The 23,489-nt window shown below is 37.7% G+C and overlaps 1 protein-coding gene across 1 annotated transcript; it reads left to right on the top strand.

Annotated features, from left to right (window-relative positions):
- Nucleotides 1-42: 42 nt before the first annotated feature.
- LOC309704018 (tripartite motif-containing protein 2-like) lies at nucleotides 43-23,162 on the top strand. Its single transcript, XM_082528971.1, has 14 exons — nucleotides 43-200; nucleotides 9,669-10,346; nucleotides 12,541-12,689; nucleotides 13,800-13,980; nucleotides 14,124-14,383; nucleotides 15,547-15,685; nucleotides 15,781-15,966; nucleotides 16,555-16,750; nucleotides 17,608-17,711; nucleotides 17,792-17,959; nucleotides 18,083-18,251; nucleotides 19,137-19,207; nucleotides 19,345-19,485; nucleotides 19,598-23,162. Exons 2-14 carry the CDS (start codon nucleotides 10,248-10,250, stop codon nucleotides 19,748-19,750), a joined length of 2,016 nt encoding a protein of 671 aa, XP_082385097.1. The 5' UTR covers nucleotides 43-200; nucleotides 9,669-10,247; the 3' UTR covers nucleotides 19,751-23,162.
- The last annotated feature ends 327 nt before the right edge of the window (nucleotides 23,163-23,489 follow it).

Here is a 23,489-nt window from a genome sequence, read left to right as displayed (position 1 = left end):
CTTCATCCCCTCCCTCCTCCGTGTGGTGGTGGTGCTGCTGCTGCAAGCTGCTGGTGTTGCCGTGACGATGATATCCTCCCCCTCCCACACACACACACACACACACACACTAACAGGCAGCAAACAAGACGCTCTCGTGACGCGATGGCTTCAGGCTGGAGAACAGACAGCAGTGATCGGCTGCGTCTGAGGAAAACATGGTGAGTGCTCTCTTTAATTTCCAAGATGAGAGGACAGACGGACGACTGCGTGGACAGATGGATGGCTGGATGATTGATGGGTGGAGGAATGTGTGAGGATGACAGCAGCAGCAGCTGTAGCATGCTGTGTTTTCTTGATAGGGAGAGAGAGGGAAGAGGGGAGGATGGACAGACTGCAGATGGATGAAGGTGGAGGACTGAATGAATGAATGAATGCAGGAAGAAACTGATCAGCTTTAAAGCACATACAAGCCTGTGTGTGTGTGTGTGTGTGAGTGTATGTGTGTTTGTGTGTGTGTGTGTGTGTGTGTGTGTGTGCTGCCAGGCCTGTAAATGCAGGTTAGCATCCTGAGTGCTAACAGTAACAGTAGGTACGTCACTCCTGTGAACCAAAACTGGGCTGATCTGCTTTCATTTCTACAGCCACATATAAACAGACAAACACATACAGATATGGATGGATTAGCAAACAGACAGCAGGGGCAGGGAGCAGCAGGTCAGAGCTTGTTTGATGTTTGAAGTTAATGCTTCTTCATTTAAAGTCAGTCGAGTGACTACAAAAAATAAACTGACCACAGAGATGAAGAGAAGATGTTGAAATTACTGAAAAGATGCCAAATAAGCAATAATGATACAGAAAAAAAGCCAGAAGACATGAAAAACATCTACAAGAACAAGCAAAAATGACTAAAGAAGATATGAAAAAGGCACAAAATCGCTGCAAAGAGACCCAAAACTGAAAGTTAAAAGCATAAAAAAATAACAGAGAAAAAAACACAAAGACACAAAACTACAAAGAAAATCAAACCGACTGCAAAAGAAATGCAACAGTTAAAAATGTGCAAAATCTCCCCAAAGACGCATCGAGTCACCACAAAGCGAAGCAAAGCAATCAAAAATGCAAAAAAAACATATGCAAAGCCATAAAAAAAGTACTCCGAAAGAAGAAAAACAACTGAAAAAAATCACTAAAGAGATGCTAAATAACTTTTAACAGATGCAAACATTCAACAAACAAATAACAAATTTAAAGAGATACTAAATTAAAAAGACAAGACACATCTGACTATTCTCTTCTGCTTATCCAACACCAAGATAAAAATCTAACATCATAAAAAACACAAAGATTTATAAAATGAAAATAAAAGAAACATTGTAAAATTACAATAAAGAGACACAAAATTAGCATGAAAAGATGCAAAACAGCTACAATGACACACAAAACGACCACAACAGATTTCACACACACAAAAATCATCTCCACACAGAAAAAAACCCTGAATAGGAAACAAAAACTGTAAATCACTACACAGACACACCAGCAACCAGAACAGAGGCAAAATGCTACAAAGACGAGCATTAAAAGATGCAAAATCACTGCGAAGGCGAACAAAATAAATAAGAGTCACAAAACATTAAGGATGGACCAGGACTTCATTATCATCACAGTTATTGTGTTACATTTAAGTTTGTAACTAAATAGTTAGAGGTTTTGTAAATGGTCGTATCCAGGACAATCTAACCCTGATAACTGAGCTTAAGTGTTTGAGTTCAAGTATGTTATGACCACATGGTCAGTAGTGACAAGCATGAAAATATATGTCTGCAGGATGAACTGGATGAACTACAAATTACTCAAGAAGGAGCAAAGCTACTAGAAAACACATCAAAAAGATTACTAATCATCCATTTACTTAACAGCTCATCCAATATAGTCTATCCTAGGTGAGTGCAGAGTGACAAGCTGGGTCACAGAAAAGACTTTAAAGAAAAACAAGATGAGAGAAGGAGCCAGAAAACTAAGAAACAAAAACAGAAATTTGACTATAAAAAGAAAAAAAATATGCACGAAGAAGTGCAAATTGCAAACAAGCATAAAGATAGTGAAAAAGAGGTGCTTTGATGAAATCTGTAAACTGGGCATAAAATTAAAAAGCCTACAAAGACAAATAAATAGATGAAGTGATGAAACATTTTCAATAGAAACCATGGAGAAAGAAAAAGGTAATTACAACTTATAGAAGAGAGACAGAGGAGTGATTAAAACAAAGAGAAAAACAGAAACATTCCCACGGGAATACAAAGGGAGACAGATCAGATTACCTGACTCTGTGTGTATGTGTGTGATGCCACACTGTATATTTACTGGCAAGCTCTTCAGAAACTGGTTCCACTGGTACGTTTCTCAGGCTGCAGGCAGGATGTTTTGTTTTTTTTTCTTTTGACTTCTAAAGAAATCTCACAATCCTCTAATGGACGCTGCTCTGCTGAGCCAACATGATGTAAGTCTCTCTCTAATTAAATCAAAGTATTTCGTTTGTAATAACCAGCCTTTTGTTTAACCGGCATTCAAAATCAAGTGAAATTAATGTATTACTATGTCAGGTGCCCGTGATGTCTATCTTTTAATGAATACAACAACTTTGATTACTTACTATTTCTGATTTAAATGATGACTTTCCATTCAGCGCGTGCTGTTAGCTTATAAAATGTTCATATATATGTAATTAGTTAAGAGTTTCAGTTTCTTCCTTTGGAGTTACTGCACTGAATCATTCACTTCCATCCTTCTATGTCCTCCATATTTCTCTTGAATGCCAAGCAGTAACTTACAGTTGCCTTACTTCTAACTTTAAGCCTCAACAAAATCCAAACAAATAAGCTATTAAAAACAAACAAACTTGCAAACAAAGGTTTATGGAAGCTGTACAAAATTTGTACAGCTTCCATAAAGAGAGAAACTAGAGAAACACACAGACCAAAAGCATTCTTTGTAGCAGGCTGTAAATATTTCTGATGTACACATGGGATTTTAACAGAGCTGTCTATGGAGATCTACTCATGTTTGGAGCCTCTAGTGGTCCATATAGGAACTGCAGTGTTTTGGACTTGAGCATGACCTTTTAACCCCAGACACTGTAGATGCTTTATGAGCATATTTAGTTTATAGACAGTGAGCGGCCCAAGTTGATCACAATTTAGCTTTAAATGGTAAGACTGTGAATGCAGATGAGTTAACAGCAGTTTGAGCTCATCTGGCCAAAGAACCATTGAGGTGAGGCATCCGTCCTTCCACAGTTCACAAGAATCATTATTCCTCCTACAGTATTTGTCAGATTTTGGTGAAACTTGCACACAATGATCACCTAATAGGTCTTCACCCAAAGCCAAGGTCAAAGTTAAGGTAATAACCTGTGAATAGTGATGAACTGTGAGATCGATGAACTATTACATTGTTGATGTTACTGTTTATAATCTTTTTGAAGAGAGCAAAGTGACTCCTACAGAATTACTTTTACAATGAAACTGTCCATGATAGATATATTTTGGGTTTTTAGTTAGTGCTGTACCTCTACTAAAGTGGGGAACGACGAGAAAATATCTCAGTTCAAGACCACTGTGATCAAAAGATGACGATCATTTTCTTCTGCAGAAATTTACATTTGCTGGGAGTTCCCGGCCCATTCATTAAGATACAGGGAAAAGCAGAAGCAGGGAGATGAGCAGCATGACAAAACATGAACACTAGGAGCTGAAATGGAGGTGGGTTGAAAGCAGCTTGCAGATGTGCACCAACAGCAACTATGGGCAGGTTAAAGCAACTTATATAGCGTCCTGTGTGAAATTTACCAGCTGGAATTGTGGATGGGTTTGACTTGTAGCTGATATAGATCTGAGCAATATAGTGTAGCTATTCCTCAAAATAGTGTGAGAAGATTAAACACAGACATCAGTGTGAACCCGTGTATGGGAGAACATGCAGATACATTCAAAGCATTGATGAATCGCTGACTCTTCTTTATGAATCTGTGAGGAAAGAAAACAAAACAGAGAGAAAGGGTTCGATTGTCTCTTTGCACTGTGGCAGTTACAGGCAGCCACCACACACAAGTGCACACAAACACAGCAAAAGCATTGTAGAGCAAAGAAGGACTGAGAAGAAAGAAGAGTGGAAAGAAGGGAAATGTCAGAAAAATAATTTCCTTCAATGTGCCACGTTTGTGTGTGTGTGTTTCAGACAGACATAAAGTGTGAGCTTGTCTGTGTAAGGTTGCTTTCACGTCAGTCGAGGTCGTGTTTTCTGGGGGAGGAGGTGTTAAAACAGGATTATATACAAGATCACAGAGAACTCGTAACCATAATCCCTCCTCTTTGTGAATTATTCATGAAAATATTCCTTTTTATATTTTACCCACAGATATGGGAGTGTATATGCTTTGGCTGAGCAAAGTGACAATGAAAAATAAACCTAGACTCCAGACACAAAGAGAGAAGGAAAACAGTCAGGCTTCCAAAAACAGCACTGCTCATAACCTTGTTTTGTCAACTAGTTTAAATTTACATGGATTTACAGCAAAAGAAAAGCAGCCAATTACTTAAAACTGAAAACATGAAAACAACATTTTCTCTTATAAAAATGATATTATTTATGGCTTTTACACTTGCCAGTTTTTATTTACATACATGTTAATTCATAGTAATATGGTAATTTAACTTACTTTTATTAAAAAGTTAAGTGAGTTTATTTTCTTTAATTCTTCTAGCAATTAAATAAAAATGTTAAATTTACAAGAAAGAGAAAAAAAGAAAAATCAAAAACATTTGCAAACCATAATTAAGAACACAATTATTCATGCAAAAACAACATTTACTGTTCACAAAAGCACACAGTTAGTCATTCGTCACATGTGTAATAAAATATGACATTCATTTTATTTTTTATTGTATTTTGATTTATTTGCAGTGGTGTAGAGTATACACATAGTAGTTAGTATTAAATGTTTGTAAATGTAAAGTTATTTTAATCCTTGCATATGAAACACGTAACATGTTTCATTAGATGCATGTCCCCCCTTAACCCACAGGCAGTGATCCTGCATCTGTTATGGGGTTTCCTGCTTTATGTGTACAGTGCACTGTACACTGGTAGTGTGCATTTAGTTAAAGTGTTGTTGTTTTTAAAGAACTGACAGATTAATGTTTTTTTCTCCATTTTCAGTGGAACAAATTGAGCTTTTTTCTATCATGTGCTGTGGGACCATAGCTAAAAGTCTATTTTTAGGCGTTCACACTGATTCAGCATTATTACCACCATCTCTGTGACTTTAACATGATAGTAAAAAGAAAAAGCAAAAAAAAAAAAAATTAACCAAAAAAACAGACCTGGAACACTTTGTGAACCGAGCCATAATCATTGCAGCTCTCAGCACACTGCCAGCTAAATTTAGACTAAATTTCTGGGATTATAGAGGACATGATTGCTTCACTTTTTGGTGTATTTCCTTCTAGCTTGTGAACCCCCTCACCCCAGTCCTATGCAGTCTGTTACTATGGAAACCAGAACCTCCCTCCCCACCCGGCTCCCTCTCTGTTCTCCATCACTTTGAAGACATTTTGTTGACCTACATTACTGCTTCCAGAAGCTCTTCATAGTATTTTACTCCACATTTGCTGTTCCTGGTGGTCCAACAAGCAACAACATGCAGTCATCCCCCTGTTTGTGGCATCTGTCCATGGGCTTCCTATACAGGTTAAGCTTGATGTATCGTACCACTTGGGAGGCTATCCAGTCAGGTGAAATATTAAACCCACCTTTAATGCATTATGTTTACATGATAGAGGGTGAGTAGCAACCAGGTGCAGCCAATTAAATGCATGTGGTTAACTGCTTATCAACACCTCTATAAAACTGAAATTTTGATAGTCGTCAAATGTGAAGCCATCTATGCAACAGCATAAAGTTGGTCCAAATTGGGTCATGCAAAAGGAAAATTATCCCAAGCACACAAGTGAATGTTTAACAGAATGGCTGAAAAAGAAAAGAACCAAGATGCTGCAACGGCCCACTCAAGTCCAGATGTCACCCTGACTGAAATGCAGTGGTGGGACATTAAGGGAGCTGTGCATAGATGAACTCTAGCAAACCTCAAACAGCTGAGGCAATGTTGTAAAGACATAAAACGTGTAAAGAAGAGTGGCCATAATCCCTCCACAACAATGTGAGAGACTGATAAAGTCATGGTTCTTTAATGTGCTGAATCATGCAGTGTCGTTTTAAAAGAGTTTTTCACCAGACAACATAGAGTCCTGTGAAAAAAACCCTCTTTTTCATGTGAATATATCAGCATTTGTGTATTTTTTCCAGCTAGTACACATAGTACTATAAACACACGTTTATATTGGCAACTGGAAAAACTTTGTCGATATTAATTAGCAGTTCCCGGGAAAGTTGGAAGAGTTTTTAGAGGCAAATAGTCGCATTTTAACAATAAACCAGTGGACATGTATGTTACCTCTCGTAAAACCTCTCAAACGCAGCATTAATTAAATGCATTTGAACTATGGAATCCAATCCAATTTAAGAGCAACTTAAAGCCAGGAAATATTAACATAAATCAAACAGCGTCATATCAAAATATTAAAGTGAGACTATGCCAAACAAAGCCGACAGTACTAAAGCTTGATTCATTAGCTAACATTAAGAAAGGCCAGAAAGAGGACCAGGCTGGCTAGACAAGACAATTTAAACCACTTTTATCTACATTTAAATCAAATATGTCAAATTTGATTTACATGTAGAAATAATTTTACAGTTTGCCAATATTTGTTTTTCCTAAAAAACATTATACAATCTATCTGTAACCAGTGTTACAGAGTAACGGAATACATGTACCGCCGTTACGTATTTAAAATACAAATTATGAGTAACTGTATTCCGTTACAGTTACCGTTTAAAAAGGTGGTATTCAGAATACAGTTACTTTGTTGAAATAAATGGATTACACTGCGGTACTTTCCTGTTTCATTTTGTCGCGGGTCAGGACTGTTTGGGTTTTGTTTGACAGCTACGCTCTTTGTTCCAGGCGGCAGCGTTACGGTTGCCATGGTTACAGGGCGACGCTCTCTCTCTCTCTGCGACTGTGTGTTTCCTGGGTGAGAGAGCGCCTTTTCGTTGTTGTTGTTGTTGTGGTAAGCTAACAGGCAGAACGCTACAAGCATAGCTCTAAAGAATGTAGCATCATGGGCAGTGTAGTCCGTGTTGCAGGGAGAATGCACTGCCATACACGTTATGGGTCTGTGAGCGCGAGGAGGGAGAAAAAGGGGAGTGGAAAGGTACGAGTTGTCATCGAGGAAAAACGGGAGCTGGAAGCATGTAAATATAATAATAACCACTTCAGCCAAGAAGAGTGCCTGACGAGCCCAGTTGTAAGTAAGCTATTAAGACTCGACTGTACACCGTGTTCGTGTTTTCCTCCGAAAACAATAAGTTCCGTTGCAGCAGTCTTTCAACGCCTCTCTCTGTCTCTCGCAAGAAAAGTTGACACACACAACAAAGTAAAGCTATTTTTCGGCTACGAGCCGACAGGGACCCCGCCGTATTAGTCAGAGGTCCCTTTACTACAGTTCGGAGTCGCGGACCTTCAGTAATAGTAATAAATCACACAGCAATAGTACATTCACGTAGTTGTAAAAAGCATGATAATATATTGTAACGTTCACAAGAACCAGACGGTTGGGGTCTCAGTTTGTCCGTTTATTCGGCACATAAGCCAGCGGGTTGTTAACTCAGGGGGAAGCGCTCTCGAACTACACCTCTCTTCAGCCTGGCACACACACAGAACAACCAGGTCCCCCCACCCCTTCCTGTACACCACCCTCACTACTTCCTGCAGCCCAACCAAACATGAATCTTAAAGGAACAACAACAGTGTGCAGAGAAAACCAACATGTCACTGTCCAGTAACACTTAACCATCGTTACAATATTAAGTAATCCAAAGTATTCAGAATACGTTACTGTCATTGAGTAACGTAACGGAATAGGTTACAGAATACATTCTGGGGCATGTATTCTGTATTCTGTAATGGAATACATTTTAAAAGTAACCTTCCCAACACTGTCTGTAACACAAATCTAAGAAATTAAGTAAAACAAAGAAAAAAGAAATGTTATCAGATCCAACGAATAATGAATTTTATAAGTTACAAACACAGTTACGAAGTCTAGTTCAGTGAATATAATGGAATAACATATGCCAAGTTTCACTGACTACAAACTCACTAGCCTGGATAATTGTCAGTCAGCTAGCCAAAACTGATTGGAAACGTGGTTCCTCACAACAAGTATTATTTGTCAGATAATAGCATTAAAAATGCTTTGAAAGGGACCAATGGCTCAAACATGGTTGAGAAGTCAAATTCAGTGACTCAGCTCAGAGCAGGTGAAACTGAGCAGAGAACTATCTGCTCTGGCTGATACTTACTTTATAAGTAAGTTGGCCCTTACTTTATACCATCAACAGGCTAAACTGCTGAGTTATATATAAATTTTATCTTTTAGTTGTCATAAAGGGGGAATTAGCTACAGAGACCAATGATGTATTTCTACCAGACGTTTTAATGGAATAAAATGGTAATTTAGCTCACATCATTGAGACAGGCTCCAGTGGCCACTGGAGGAACTGCAGTTTTTGGAACTTATGTTTCATTTTTTTACTGGTGACATTGCTGCTTGGTGCTCTTTAAAAGAAAAGCACTCTATACTATTGCTTGTGATTAGATAAAATATCTGAAATGAAAATATAGAAAAGAAACTTTGGGAGCATGAGAAATAACATTTTTTTTTAAAAATTACTTTCATTCTGACCGAATTTGCTTTGTCCTATAGTGTGTTTGCAGACTGTAACCAAGACAACTCAGCTCCACTTTATGGCCAGTAAAAGCAGATCCCTGGCTGGTTCATTCAGAGGGAAACTCATACATGACACTTGGTCAAGTAACTGCAGGATTTTGTGATTCCGTGAATGCCTGAAAAGATAAAAGGCATTGCACACTCATTACCCATGGAAATACAGTTTTCCCAATGCCATAAAGGTTTTTCATTTAGTGGCAGCGAGAAGAACAACAGTTTGAGGTACTTTAACCCATCCATCCATTCGCTTCCATTTATCCTTTTCAGGGTGACATTGGAGCCTATCCCAGCAGTCATAGGGCGAGAGGCAGGGTACACCTTGGACAGGTCGCCAGTTTGTCGCAGGGCTAACACACAGAGACAGACAACCATTCGCACTCACATTCACACTTATGGGCAATTTAGATCGATCAATTAACCTATCCACATTAACTGCATATCTTTGGACTGTGGGAGGGTGTCGGAGTACCCAGGGAGAACCCACGCAAGCACGGGGAGAACATGCAAACTCCACACAGAACTCATTGAACTCAGGACCTTCTTGCTGTGAGGCAACAGTGCTAACCGCTGTGCCACCGTGCTGCCATTATAACCCACATTTATTAATCAAATTTAATCTACCTGATTCAATCTTAAGACTGAGACAAAAGCAAAATGAAAAAGTATAAAGGAACACAGTCAAGAGTTCGAAGCTTAAGTAAATAATCTCTCTTGTCTCTCTGTGTTTATCTGCTTTTCCAACTAATCCTCATCCCTCTCTCTGTCTCGTTTCTGCAGGACACAGTGTGATCTGCCCACAGCTTGAACCCTATGTGAATCAAATTAACACCATAGTTCATTGCTTTTCACCCAATAAGACCTAAAGAGGATTGACTACTTTCATTCACTCGGTTTATGTGCTTGAAGAAACAACACATGGAAGCAGAAAGATGTTTTAAATGGGATATGTACCTAAATGTGGACACCTGGACACTCTTTCCCCCCATAGTGGAATAACCTATGCCAAGTTTCATTGACTACAAGCTCACAAGCCTGGATTACTGTGCCCTGAAATTACAGAAAAACCAAACCTGCATCTGGATTTCTGGCATTCTTCTTTGTGTGTGAAATGTTGATGTGCTTTTCCAGAGATCTAGCATCCGCCAAGAGTTATCACAAGGAGTTCATATGAACATTTGATCCTTTTTATATTGAATACACAATGGAATAAAAGGGTGAGACAAGGAGCTTACAAAAACAAACAGTACAAAAATACATCTGGAACCTTGTATCTAAACATAAAGCCCCTTCCCCTGGCTGCAGAGTGGAAAAAGGGGTGTGTTTGGAGGTTTACCCTCACCAGGCTGCCACTTGCAGATGGAGGCCCACCAACACTCCCCAGATAGCAGCAGTGAGGAGTGCACCGTCCTGGAGGCTCCACCTGGCAAAAACGCCTGCCCACAACATGCAGGGAAGGTAGGTATTCAATAGGTGTGCAAATGTCCTGAACTACATATGAAAAGTGACATGAAAGCAAGCAAAAACGTGTCCACATATCGCACAAAGCCAAAATCAGCTTAAACCTTGGAGGTAAATTTCAGTTGGCTAAGAATAAACGTTTCTGTTAAACATCAGTGGTACAAAAGGAAACCAGAAGTCTTCCAATACCATACAAAGTTATGCCTCGCCTGTAATTCTGTTCATATCCATTCATGTTTATGCTTAACCTCCATATTATAATCCTTATTTATTTTTATATTCAATCCATATTTATTTATTTATTTATTTTATATGGTAAATGGCCTGTATTTATATAGCGCTTTACTAGTCCCTAAGGACCCCAAAGCGCTTTACATATCCAGTCATCCACCCATTCACGCACACATTCACACACTCCAATATTACCTCCAATATAGACTGTCCCTGCCAGCTAAACTGAAACTGAAGCCAAAGATAGGACATCTACCTACAACACATGACAAGCGTCTCAAGTTTTACACAAACAAACGATAACTCTTTGATTTTTTCTGACTTGGGTTTGGTAGTATATGCCTATATGAACAAAATGAGAATAATTCAAACGCCATTTAAGTTAAATGGCGTTTGAATTATTCTCATATCGGATGTTTTCACAGATTATGTGTGCTGATGACATCAGGAGTTTTTATAGATCATTTATGCTGATGTTAGCATTATTCATATGGCAATTTAGTAAAGCGTATTAATCTTTTGTGTCATTGTGAATTCAAGTAATATTGTATTTTTTTTTTAAAGAGCTCAAACAAAGAAAGTTTCTAGCTCCCCCAAGGTTTTTCTTGATTCGTGTGACCCAGACCTTTGACCTATGGCCTTGAAGCATTTCATACTAAAATGGTGTATTTAACATATATTTTTACGCAGTTCGTGATTCTACAAAACTCTATGGTTTCATTGTAATATCGTATGGAATAGTATTGCAAAATACGGTTATGGTTCTCAACAGTAAATTCTGAATTCACATTTCACATATTATTGGCCTTGAAGCATTGCATACTAAAACAGTGTATTTTACTACCTTTGCCCACATGGTGGGAGCAGAATCTGCAAAAATCATTGGTTCTTATCATGTAAAAACTTGAGATTTTAACATATATTTTTACGCAGTTCGTGATTCTACAAATATGGTTTCATTGTAATATCGTATCGTATCGTATTGCAAAAAAAGTGCATGGTACAGCACACTCTGTGCCCTTTCATAGTGTATATATCACACTCAATATGGTTTCTTTAAATCTTGTCTTCTATGTCAACTTTGTCCTTTGGCACTAACAATGAAGGTCTAAGTCAAATGCTTAGCCATCCTAGGTACTCATGTCGCCCAAGGCCTTGTATATACCTGTAACGTTTAAAGATGAGCCATAAAAAATTGGGGTAATATAACATTTTTACTGATTTTCACTTTTGGTGTGACCTTGAACTGATTTTCAGCAAAAATAAAATCAGCTTGAGCCTTTATTGGTATCTACCATCAGACTAAATTTGAACATGATATCTTGAAAACTGTGGCAACTAGCCTGCTAAAACATGGCCAGATAAACAGACAAATGGAACCAATTACATACTTGTAATTAAAGTAAAGACTGGACTCTAAAAGACTGGATGGCTGTAGCTCATTAAGTATAGGTTGTCTACAAACTAGAAGGTTTAAAAAGTTGCAGTTTTATAGGAGGTATGTGTGCTGCTATTTCTTGGACAGTTTAAGTGACTATAACAGAAAATAAAACTGTGCCCTGTTAAGAAATATGATGCAAAAACAAAGTTTATAGGACAGATATGAGCAAGTTATGGTTCTCAACAGTAAATTTTGAATTCACATTAGAGATTAGATAAAACTTTATTAATCCCTCGGGTGGGTTCCTCCGGGAATTTCTGTAACATGTATTTTCAGATTCAGATTCAGTCATACATATAGAAATGACTGAATCATGTACTGCAAAGTGTAAGCCCAAAGCCTAATCCATGTTATCTATATGTTGTTCCTATTTAATCCAGTTACTGATTAGCAACTGTACAACAATGAGACTAAACTAAAGACAAACAATATATCTAGGCTATCATGGGGCATTCAATTCTTAATAGTGTAGCTTCTCTCTCCTCTTTCCTCCCTTCATGTAATCCTTTCAATTTGCAGGTTGCTGACTTGTACTGCTCTGCCTGCAAGTGCGCTCTGTGTGAGGACTGTCTTCCCAACCATGCAGAACACCCTAAGGTGGCCCTCAGCCAGGCCCTCGAGCAGCACCGCAACAACCTGCAGGAAAGACTGGGCACTGTTCAGGACAGGTACAGGGTGAAATACTTGATACAACATTAAGAAACTTTATTCAGTCCATTAATCTGTGCCCCCAACAAACCCTTATGTTAAACTGTTGTGCAGTGGTGCTAGTTTCCATTTATCAACAAAAACACACACAAACCCCCCCAAAAATTTTAATGCTGAATTACTTTTTTTAAATATGTATTATAAACTGCAGAAGTAAGCCAATGATAAACATCAGCTGGAGTTTATTAGGATTTTATTATTTTTATATATTGTATATTTTTTAGTAATTCCCAGAGACCAGGAGAGGGCTCTCTCATTAAGCAAGATTCATTTAAGAGTCACTTGGGCAATGCTCATTGATTGTTTTTTGCAGCAAAACACAGATGTTCCCTAAATGCCTCACATTTGTTAAGAAAAAAAAAAGATAGAAGAATAAAATAGAAGAGTGACAGTGTTCTGGGCCAAGGACTTTTCTCAAGAAAGACAAATAATCTCTGGAATTTAATTTAAATGCTACTGTGGGAATGAGATAGTCAAAAGATTTCTTAAAAGACATACGGGCTTGGGTAGAAAGTTAAAGAAGTTACTAAGTATTTATATTGAAAATACCCATCCATTCATGTAGGGAATTATTAGTAAACAGGGAGCAGTAAATGTAGGTCCCACATTCAAATCGCACTTAAAATACTAAAAGTCACATTTTTTCGTTTGCAAAATTGGAAAAAAATAAAATACAAATCAGCTGATAGCATTTCATTCTTGTAGCTCCAACAGGTACAAATGTATTTGCTGTGGAGAAAAAGTTGCATAACAACTGACATATTCAGTTAAAGTATAATGTAGGCATACTTAATATAACTCAGTCACAAGTAACTATTGACAGACAGTGGATGGAGGAAAGAAGAGATGCTGACATCTAGTGGACAGTGAGCAAAATACAGTACAAATGATTTACCAGGCTATAAAATCTTGACATTAACAATAACATGTTATTAATTTTTCTCAATTAAAGTTACAGGTTGCATATGTAAATATTTAACAACATAAATGTAGCATAAAGAAAGCTTGCTATTGTTGTTTTGCAAATTAGATATGTAACTGCCTTTCTCTTTTGTGCGTGTCCTCTCTAGACTCCCTCAGATTTCAGATGTACTGTCCTTTGTTAAAGAGATCCTCCAGCAGCTGACCAATCAGAGGGCTTCCATTGAAGAGGACATTCAATCGAGCTTCGAGGACTTACACAAGCAGCTGGATGTTCGAAAGAGTGTACTGCTGATGGAGCTGGAAGTTACATACGGACTCAAACAGAAGGTGAACAGAGTTTGTTTAATTTTTCCTTTGATTCTTTGGTAAAAGTACAACCTCCTCAGTCACTGGTATACTTCTTTAAATAAAACAAATCAAATGAAAAAGTCTGAAACAGTCTAATGAAACTTTTCTTTTTCTGTCTCCAGGTTCTCCAAGCCCAGATAGACAGCCTTCTACGGGGAGAGGGGGACATCACAACCACCTGTACCCAGGCAGAGGAGGCTCTGGCTGGAGATCCCTGTGTGGCGAGCCTGCAGGTGGAACGAGAGCTGTGGGAGAGGCTGGGTGAGCTTGCTGGTCTTGGTTTGCCATGCCAGCCGGAAGAGAACGACCAGCTGGATCTGGTGATGGAGACAGATGGGTTAAGGAAGTCCATACACAACCTGGGGACTATTGTTACAACCAGGTGAGACAATTCAAATCAATTTCAACTCAGTTTTACTTATTTAATGCCAAATCACAACAACAACTGCCTCAAAGCAATTTATATTGTAAAGTAAAGATCCTACAATAGTACAGAAAAACAGAATAAACCCAAAAGTCAGCCAACCCTGTATGAGCAAGCATAGGGGAAGGAAATGGAAAAGAAAAACTCCCTTTCAACAGGAAGAAACCTCTGGCAGAAGCAGGCTTAAGGAGGGTCAGCCATCTGCCACAACTGGTTTAAAGTGAAAGGGGAAAGACAAAAGACTGTGGAAGAAAGCCAGAGATTAATACTAACTAATGATTACATGCAGAGTGGTGTGTAAACACATAGTGAATAAAAAAGGTGAAAAAAAAACAAAAAACAGAAACACTCAGTGCATCATGGGAACACCCCAGCAGCCTAGACCTACTGCAGTGTAAAGATTAAAAAGTTTTAAGCCTAATCCTAAAATCAGAGAAGCTCATTGTTTGTATCATTTATGCGCAGCTCCCTATAAGGTCCCACCACAGCATTTCAGTCAGGCTGAAGACTGGAACGGGCCATTGCATCACCTTGATCCTTTTCATTTCCAGCCATTCTGTTGTACATTTGCTGCTGTGCTTGGGAACATGACTCTGACTCTGAAGAAAATAAGAGCAATCTATAAAATCCGCTGTATACCAAAGTATTCCAATCAGCGATAAATAGCGAGACGTTTTAGCTGTATTTTATTTTTAGAGAACAACAAACTGTTTTTCCAGGCTAAATTGTCATCTTCTAAATTATTAAAGATTATTAAGCACCCCAGCTTATCAGCTATCTGCTTTAAGGTGCATCTTTGAAAGTTATACCAGGAAGGCAATAAATTCTGATTTAAGTCTTTCTTTGTCAGAGGAGCTACAGTATCCAGAGTCGTACGCAGTGACGATATAAAACTATTAACAAGATAACAAACTCTGTAAAAGCAGCGTTCAGGTAACTGCTCTGCACTGTGTTGGTATAAGGCACTGAAGAAGATGCAGCTGAGGAATTATATCCATGGCCGACACCGTCTCTAAGGGGATGGGGTTTTGGGGCATTTCAATGATGATGAAACATATTGAACCATGTGGTTTTGGATTTAATGCCATTTCATTAACACTCGTCTTTGTTCTCGTCCTCAGTGCGGTTGCAAGCCAGAGCGAAGCCATGGGTGCAGGTCTTGAGCAATGCATTGTTGGGCATCCTGCCTCTGTTACCATTGTAACAAGAGACAAGTCAGGGGGAGCCTGCAAGAGTGGAAATGCGATCCTCTCTGCTGAGGTTCATTCTACACCTAAACTCCATAAAATTAAGTTCTACTCTGTGTTCACACTTCAATGCAAACAGTGACAAAACATTATGATGTGTCGATGTAGGTATTCACACCAGACGGCAGCATAGTAGATGGTGAGATAGTGGACCACAAGAACGGGACATATGAATTTGTGTACACGGTGCCAAAGGAGGGTGACTTCTCACTGGCTCTCCGTTTGTATGACCAGCACATCAAAGGAAGTCCCTTCAAACTGACTGTCACCAAGACTCTAGAGGCTGAACTAGACGTAGGTGGATCTTTCTTTCAATATTAGTGCATTTCTACTATCCATTTGGCAAATAATGTCTAAATTCCTTTAATAGCAACTGTGATATACACCAACAGCCTATGTACGGCTCATTCATGTCCAGTGTCCTTTAGCATCTGTGCTGAAGGACACTGGACATCAGGACCTGAAACATCAGCTTATGACATTACTGTCTGACACTCACTTTATAATTATTGTTATGAAGGCCTAGTCAAGTAGTTTTGCCTAAACCTAAGAGGTTGTTAATCCTCTTCCCATCAAACGAAACTTGCATCCAAGTATGTCCAATCTCACTGCAAAACTTTGTGCTAATGTCCTCACACAACACAGAAAAGCTCGTATTGTTGACCACGTCATGCTTGTCTCTTGAAGTTCAGAGTTCTTGAGCAACAATGATTCAAGCAACATGACTTAAGCAATTATAAAACCTAAATTTATTTGATTGAGCTTACCCTAAATTCATCGATACATTGACTTTGGCAAAGGATGTAGGAAGCTTTCCAAACAAAAACCATATAACCTTCATAGTTACTGTGTATTGTGTTTCCCTTTTTGCTCTCTCTCCAGGTTTCTCCCTCTACAACAACGGCAACCAACTCAGCAGCCAATGCTACGCCATCGACTGGCTCATCTGAAGGAGCAAAGAGACGAGGAAAGTCACCTGGTCAGAAGAAGAAAGGCTCAAAGAGGGCCAGCAGTGCCCTTGGTACACCACGGCGCAAAACTCAGAACCCCATTGAGGACGACCTCATTTTTAGGATCGGTGAGACATTTAGCTGGAAGAAACGAATCGTATAGACAGACTAGGATATTGTACACTTGCTTTTTTAAAGCTAATATATCCTCATTTTTGTGACACTGAAAGGCCCTTTTAATGGTTCAATTAATTTGGGCTTATTTCTCCCCATCATATGCATCACTTTTTCCAACATGGTGGAATTTTCATCTGGCTGATTTCAGTGTCTGTTACCTGTTTCATGTTACAGTTTATGAAGGGACTAAAGTAATGTCATTGTGAATTTTAAAAGCTCAGATTCACCAAATTGTCAGTATTGTAGTATTGTTGTTGTTTTTTTTAAATTTTTTTATTTTAGCACACAAGTATGATAGGACTGTCAGAATAATTCTAGTATTGACATCATAGCTAATCTTCTCCTACCTTAAACACTTCATAAATTTGTCCTGGAACAAAAATGTTCGTATGTGTGGTGCACCACACATACGAACATTTTGTGTGGAATGGTGAAATGCCCAGTTTTAGTCTTGATAATAATATTCCACTCAAATGTCTTTTAGACCTCGCTTCAATTCATTCAAAACTTAGGTAAATGTGAAATGGTCTTCCCATAGAAAGCCTTTCTTTAAAGTCAGTAACACAAAAAGAAAACATAAATATTCACCTTTTACTTTCAACAAAATTTACACAAATGAGCCTTCTTTTTAAAATAGAAAACACAATCCATGGGTATTTTGTGTTTGAGGGGGTAGGTCTAGTCCAAATGTATGTTCAAGGAAAATTGAACTCAAATTGAAGCTTCATGCAAAAGGTTAGTGTCTCAGTTGTTTATGAAAACATTTTTATGTATAATAGAATTTACAATCATATTTTGCACTATTCAGGAACAAAGGGAAGGAATAAAGGAGAGTTCACCAATCTTCAAGGAGTAGCTGCCTCTTCCAATGGTAGGATACTGATCGCTGACAGCAACAATCAGTGTGTCCAGGTATGGCCTTCGAAAAGCTGCAGGGTTCATATAAAAACCCCAAATTTATATCGAAAGTTAAACAATGTATATATGTCCAGATTTTCAGCAATGAGGGAGAATTTAAGAGTCGTTTTGGAGTGCGGGGACGATCGCCAGGTCAGCTACAGCGTCCGACTGGTGTAGCCGTGCACCCCAGTGGTGACATCATTATTGCTGACTACGACAATAAGTGGGTCAGCATTTTCTCCTGTGAGGGCAAATTCAAGGTATGTGTGCTGATATGTCAGGGTTGAAGGGGTATTGTACTTTATTGCAAGCAAACCCTCATTCTAATGTTTTCAGTGTTGATTTATGCAGCAATCTTATTGTTTGTATTTGTTGTTCACCAGGCAAAACTTGGCTCTGGCAGACTCATGGGACCAAAGGGTGTGTCTGTGGACCAAAACGGACATGTTATTGTGGTTGACAACAAAGCTTGTACTGTCTTCATCTTTCAGCTGACTGGAAAGCTTATTACCAAGTTTGGAAGCAGGGGCAATGGTGACAAGCAGTTTGCAGGTAATGTGGACTAAATTATATTATTTCACGTAATTTAATTCCCAAAAATGTACTATGGGCTGTAAAGAATAAATATACATAAAGAAGAAAAGGCAAATATATGAAGAGAAAATGTTTGATTCTGGATTGTCTTGAGATTAACGGCTCTTTAAAAAGTTAGTACTATATAGAAACCATTGATGTTTTTAACCCCATGAGGTCTGAGTCATCACTGGTAATGAAAGCAGTGCTAGCTGCCCTGACCCCATTTTTTGGTGACCAGCACAAAGTATAAGAAATATAAATAGTCAGTTAGAGCAATTAGATTGCGTACCCTTTTGTCCCCTGACTGCCAAAACAATGAAAATGATACGTCCTAAAAGTTAAGGATTGGGACAACTGATGGCTTAGATCTGAGAGGGTTAAAGCATTTACCCCCCAACTTTTGGCAATAAGGGAACAAACAACATTTTAACTTGCATTTCTCTTTTGTCCCAGGTTTTGAGGCTAGGGTTGTAGTTATCACTGATGACCTCAGAAGGTTTACGTGCGCTAATAAAAGTATTTAGGTGATGGTTGGCAGTTGCTAAGTCTGAAAATTGATTTAAGAACTGAGTGCACTTGAAATTCTGTTTAAAGTTTAACCCTATGACCTTTAAATCACTTGATGACCCCAACCTTTAACAGTAAAATATTGTACATTTTGTTTTTTCTTTTCTTTTTTCCCCTTTTTCTTTTCATTCTAAGAGACTTCAAAAACTATTCAGATATACAAATACCAGTGTTACCTTTCTCTAAAATACTTGCGAATTGAAAGTGTTAAAAGAGGCTAAAGCTAATTGAAAATACATTGTTCGTTGTACAATGTACAACCTATTTCTTTGTTCCTGTTTTTCTTTCCTAAAGGTCCACACTTTGCAGCAGTGAACAAAAACAATGAAATCATTGTGACAGACTTCCATAATCACTCTGTTAAGGTACAGCATTTTACTGAGCTTAAAGGATAGTTTTAGTGTAATGTTATGGTAAAAAAAAGCTAATATTTCATATCAAGTCCAAGTATGGTTTCAGAGGATTCAAAATAATATATCTTTATCATTATTTCTCGGATTAGGTTTTCACGCTTGAAGGAGAGCTTGTACTGAAATTTGGTTCAAATGGGGAAGGAAACGGCCAGTTCAATGCTCCCACTGGTGTAGCAGTGGATATTAATGGGAACATCATTGTAGCTGACTGGGGCAATAGCAGAATACAGGTAAAACGTTAACATATGAAAAAACTTTTATATACGGTCAACCTTTTATATATGAAAGCCCTGCTGTGTAAGGTTTTTATATATAAATAATACATATCTTCGACATTTCCAGGTGTTTGATGGCAGTGGCTCCTTCCTGTCCTATATCAACACATCAGCAGACCCTCTTTATGGACCCCAAGGTCTGGCTCTGACTTCAGACGGACACGTTGTAGTGGCTGACTCTGGCAATCATTGCTTTAAAGTCTACCGCTACCTACAATGATGGAGGCTTGGATGACGATGGGGGATGGTGACGTGGACGCGATAGACAAGTTGAGGTTTAAATGAAGCGATAGAGTGAGCACTGTCAAATAATATGAATTACTGCATGAGCCTCTAACTGCTCCCTCTGAATGTTGAAAATGGGATAGAAGGGATGAAAAAGTCAGTGAAAAAGTGTTCAGTTCCCATTCTGGGTTCCAACCAGAACTCATGACGGAAGTACCTAATTTGAATATTTTTGGTGATTATTATTAGGTAAGATCATAAAAAAATTAAATGAAAACAAAACATTGATAGCAGATGTTTTGTCTCAAGAGGGCTTATGATCGGCTCACGTGAAAATCTCAATAATTTCCAGCTGTCATACAGACATTGCAGAATGGGATGTAGATAAAAGTTATGCAATACTGGTTCAGAGATGTCAAATTTGAGAGGTTCAGTGTCTATAAATGGACTAATGAGGAAAGCTTTAGATAATAAAATGAAAAAACCAAACAAAGGCTGCAAGAGAGATGACAATGATTTCTTCAGAAACAACTGCTTACTAAATTTATGATGTGGTCAATGAGACATAAAAAGGAGCAAAGGCATTAACATGGACATAAAGGGACATAATGGAAATAATGTGGAGAGAATGAAATGAAAGACTGAAAGTTTTCTAATGTTCTGCCTTCTTGTGCTGTATGTAATACACAAAATAATTGATTATGAGCTAAAAGAGACCTATGTCTTCCAATTTCATTACATAATTAGAGACTTCCACTGTGGATTTGGTGCCACACTTTAACATCCCTTGAGCAAAGCACTTAACTTAAAGGTAGCGCAGCTGGAGAGGACAGCAATTGTGCTGAAGCATACAAGATTTTATTTCTAAATATGACAAAAAAATTCCAAATTTATAAGACATAGACCACTTTTAGTCCAAAGTGCATTGTTTGTACATTAGGATTGTTTGAACATGGAATGTTATTTTGATCCCATATAACAGTATTCTTTACAAATCTTAGGTAATAGATTCATTATTAGAAATGATTGCTTGACTCTAATTCTGACTGTCTGAATTAATGACTGATTGACTTGATTTGACAAAAAGCATTGTGTGTCTATGCTTGGTTTGAGTGTTCAGATATTTTTTTCCTGATAAACCTGTTGCAATGAGGAAAAAGTGAAAAATTTATCGTATATATTTGTGAAGATACGTTTAATAATATTGCATAAGCTGTAATCAACATATTTGGACTCAGTAACAGCAGCCGTCTTTTGCAGGAACATTTACAGGTCTAGTGCCCTCATGAGCCCTTTGAGCCATTTCGTTTCCATTGCATTTTAGGATCAGTTGATTTTATGATGTCAACAAACCAGTTTTACAATGTCAAGGTCTGTGATACCAATTCACAACGCATAAGTTAACAGAACTGATGTCCCATGAAATCAAAACAACAACAACAGTGACAACAATGGAGGGGACCAGGATGGCTGTTGCATTTACATTTGATGTGCTCCCCAGAACTCCTTGCTATGTCCTGCAGTTGAAATGCCCTATTTTTACATATTTCTCTATGCTTGTCACCATGGCAACAAAATATCAGAAGGATATTTTGGGGGAAGGAATTCTAGAATGTCTCTATTCATTCTTCCTTATTGACAAGGATACAAGAATGCTTTAAGAATTCTGAAAAACTGCTGTTGCCCGCTTGTAAAATTCCACATATTCTGTCAAAAAAGAGAATACCTCAGTGTTCTAGAAGCATGCCTCTGTTGTTATGTAACTGTTGACACCAAACATATCAGACATCTACTGCGAGCTCCCATTTTACAAGTCTAATCTAAAAGACAATTTACAGTAACATCAGTAAAGTATAGTTAAAGTAATGTTAAAGTCTCAAGCATTAGCCATTTACATAAAGTGCTATATGCCAGTAACAACAACACTACAAAGCATTTACATAAACTGTTGAATAGGTAAGAGAAGAATTTATGTTATTTCCATCCGCGACGAGTTGGGGAGATTTAACATGCACTATTAATATACTGCAAACTTCTTTGTTGATTGTGGTAGTTTAAGTGGCATCACATCAATTACTTACACATTTAGTCTTTCCTGAAACAGGAATTGAGAAACTCATCATTATGTTCACAGTTGGTCAGAGATTCTCTAAGTTATATATTTTACTACTTCTATTTATTGCTTATTATTTATTTATCTAATTAGTTATTTTCATCTTGCCATTTGATTGTGTTACACCATGTGCATTTAAATTCATAAGTGCCCGTTACATTTCATCTTACTAGACATTTCAGTCTTTAGGCTGTATTGAAATGGGACTGGAATTAGAACTGCTGTTAATATTTTGTCAAGTTTCCTTTTTTTAAATCTTTTGTTAAATTAAAAAAAAATCAAGCTCATCAGTTAGCAAAAATAGCTCATTAGCACCTTATTTTGGGATCAACAACACGTTTAACTCAAAACTAATAAGTTAGCTGTAAAAACAGTGCAGTACAATGACCAACCTTATGAAAACATTAGCTTTAAATGGCTAATACTGCTTTTTTCTTACAAAACTGATTACAAGCTAACCTATTAATTTTGACTTGTTTGTAGCCGTCAGTTTTGATGTTGAATGTTGATCATTTTTTCACATAGAAACAACAAAATCACTTTTAATAACAATGAAACAACTTCATCTTCAATACAATGACAGTAATCATTATTCAGTCCAGTAAAAAAAAGGTTGGCGCCTCCTCGTTTGTGTAATTTGTTAGTCTGTTCATGGATTTGCTAAGACTATATTTTCTAACATAAGCATCCTGTAATGCTGCTAAGTGTCAGATTTTGCTCATCAACTTGAAATAAGATCTTTTGATTTGTTGGTACTATTGATTGTTTTAAAGAAATTCGACTGTGTTTCCTAATGTAACCTGGGCTTTGTTTACTGAATATTGAGCCTTATTGTTGGTATTACATATGAATGTTGTTTGATCTGGTAGAATTGCCTTCTCAGTAATTTTGAAGTAATGATTGTTTTGGAAAAATACAGTAAAGAAGATTTAATTACAATTTCAGACACAAACAGCTCATTTGTAGCCAACACAGCCATTGCAAATTTTCTTTTGGAAACCTGAAAAATAAAAAATAAAAAATGCCATTGCACATATGTACAAATGTGGGTGTTTTACGTGTAAGATTTTTAGCAGAAAATGCAACAGCATTGTGTATTGCACTGGTTTGATTTTTTTCCCCCCTGCAATCCTATTATGGTGTTTTAGAAGACAGCTTTTAAAATACTGATCGCTTTCATACAGTGTCACTTTCAAGGTCTTTCTTGCTCTGTAACTGCTGTCATGTCTGATCACTGTTATGGGCTATGACTTAATATTCACATACACTCAACACTGAAAATAAAGCATTGATTCCTGAATAGCAGCTGTTACTATGGCTTGGTTTTGTCCAAAATGTGAGCAATGTCAACTAATTTACCATCTATATACTTGGAGAGCCTTAGTCACAAATGTTAGAAAATATCAAAGGTTTACATGATGGCATGGGAAAGTATAATGCCTGTCATATTAAGAAAGCAGTGTTAAATATCTCTACACTAATGACAGTCTTGTATTCTCATTTCTTTGAACAACTGCAAAATGTTTATATAACATTCTTCAAACATCACTTAGTCATTTTTTAAAGATATGACTACTTTGTGCTTGGAACGGTTCACAGCCAAGTGTGAAGCGGTGGGAAT

This window comes from Aulonocara stuartgranti (assembly GCF_965226115.1).
Source record: "Aulonocara stuartgranti genome assembly, chromosome: 3".
Classification (NCBI taxonomy): Eukaryota; Metazoa; Chordata; class Actinopteri; order Cichliformes; family Cichlidae; genus Aulonocara; species Aulonocara stuartgranti.
Note: the sequence above shows the minus strand (reverse complement) of the source record. Positions and strands in the feature narration are given on the sequence as shown.

What these genes read in the sequence shown, in the direction of transcription:
- LOC309704018 (XM_082528971.1), top strand. Translation starts at nt 10,248, where the DNA reads ATGGAGGCCCACCAACACTCCCCAGATAGCAGCAGTGAGGAGTGCACC. An exon ending in GCCCACAACATGCAGGGAAG is followed by an intron (nt 10,347 to 12,540) that starts GTAGGTATTCAA and finishes TTCAATTTGCAG; the next exon opens with GTTGCTGACTTGTACTGCTC. An exon ending in TCCATAATCACTCTGTTAAG is followed by an intron (nt 19,208 to 19,344) that starts GTACAGCATTTT and finishes TTCTCGGATTAG; the next exon opens with GTTTTCACGCTTGAAGGAGA.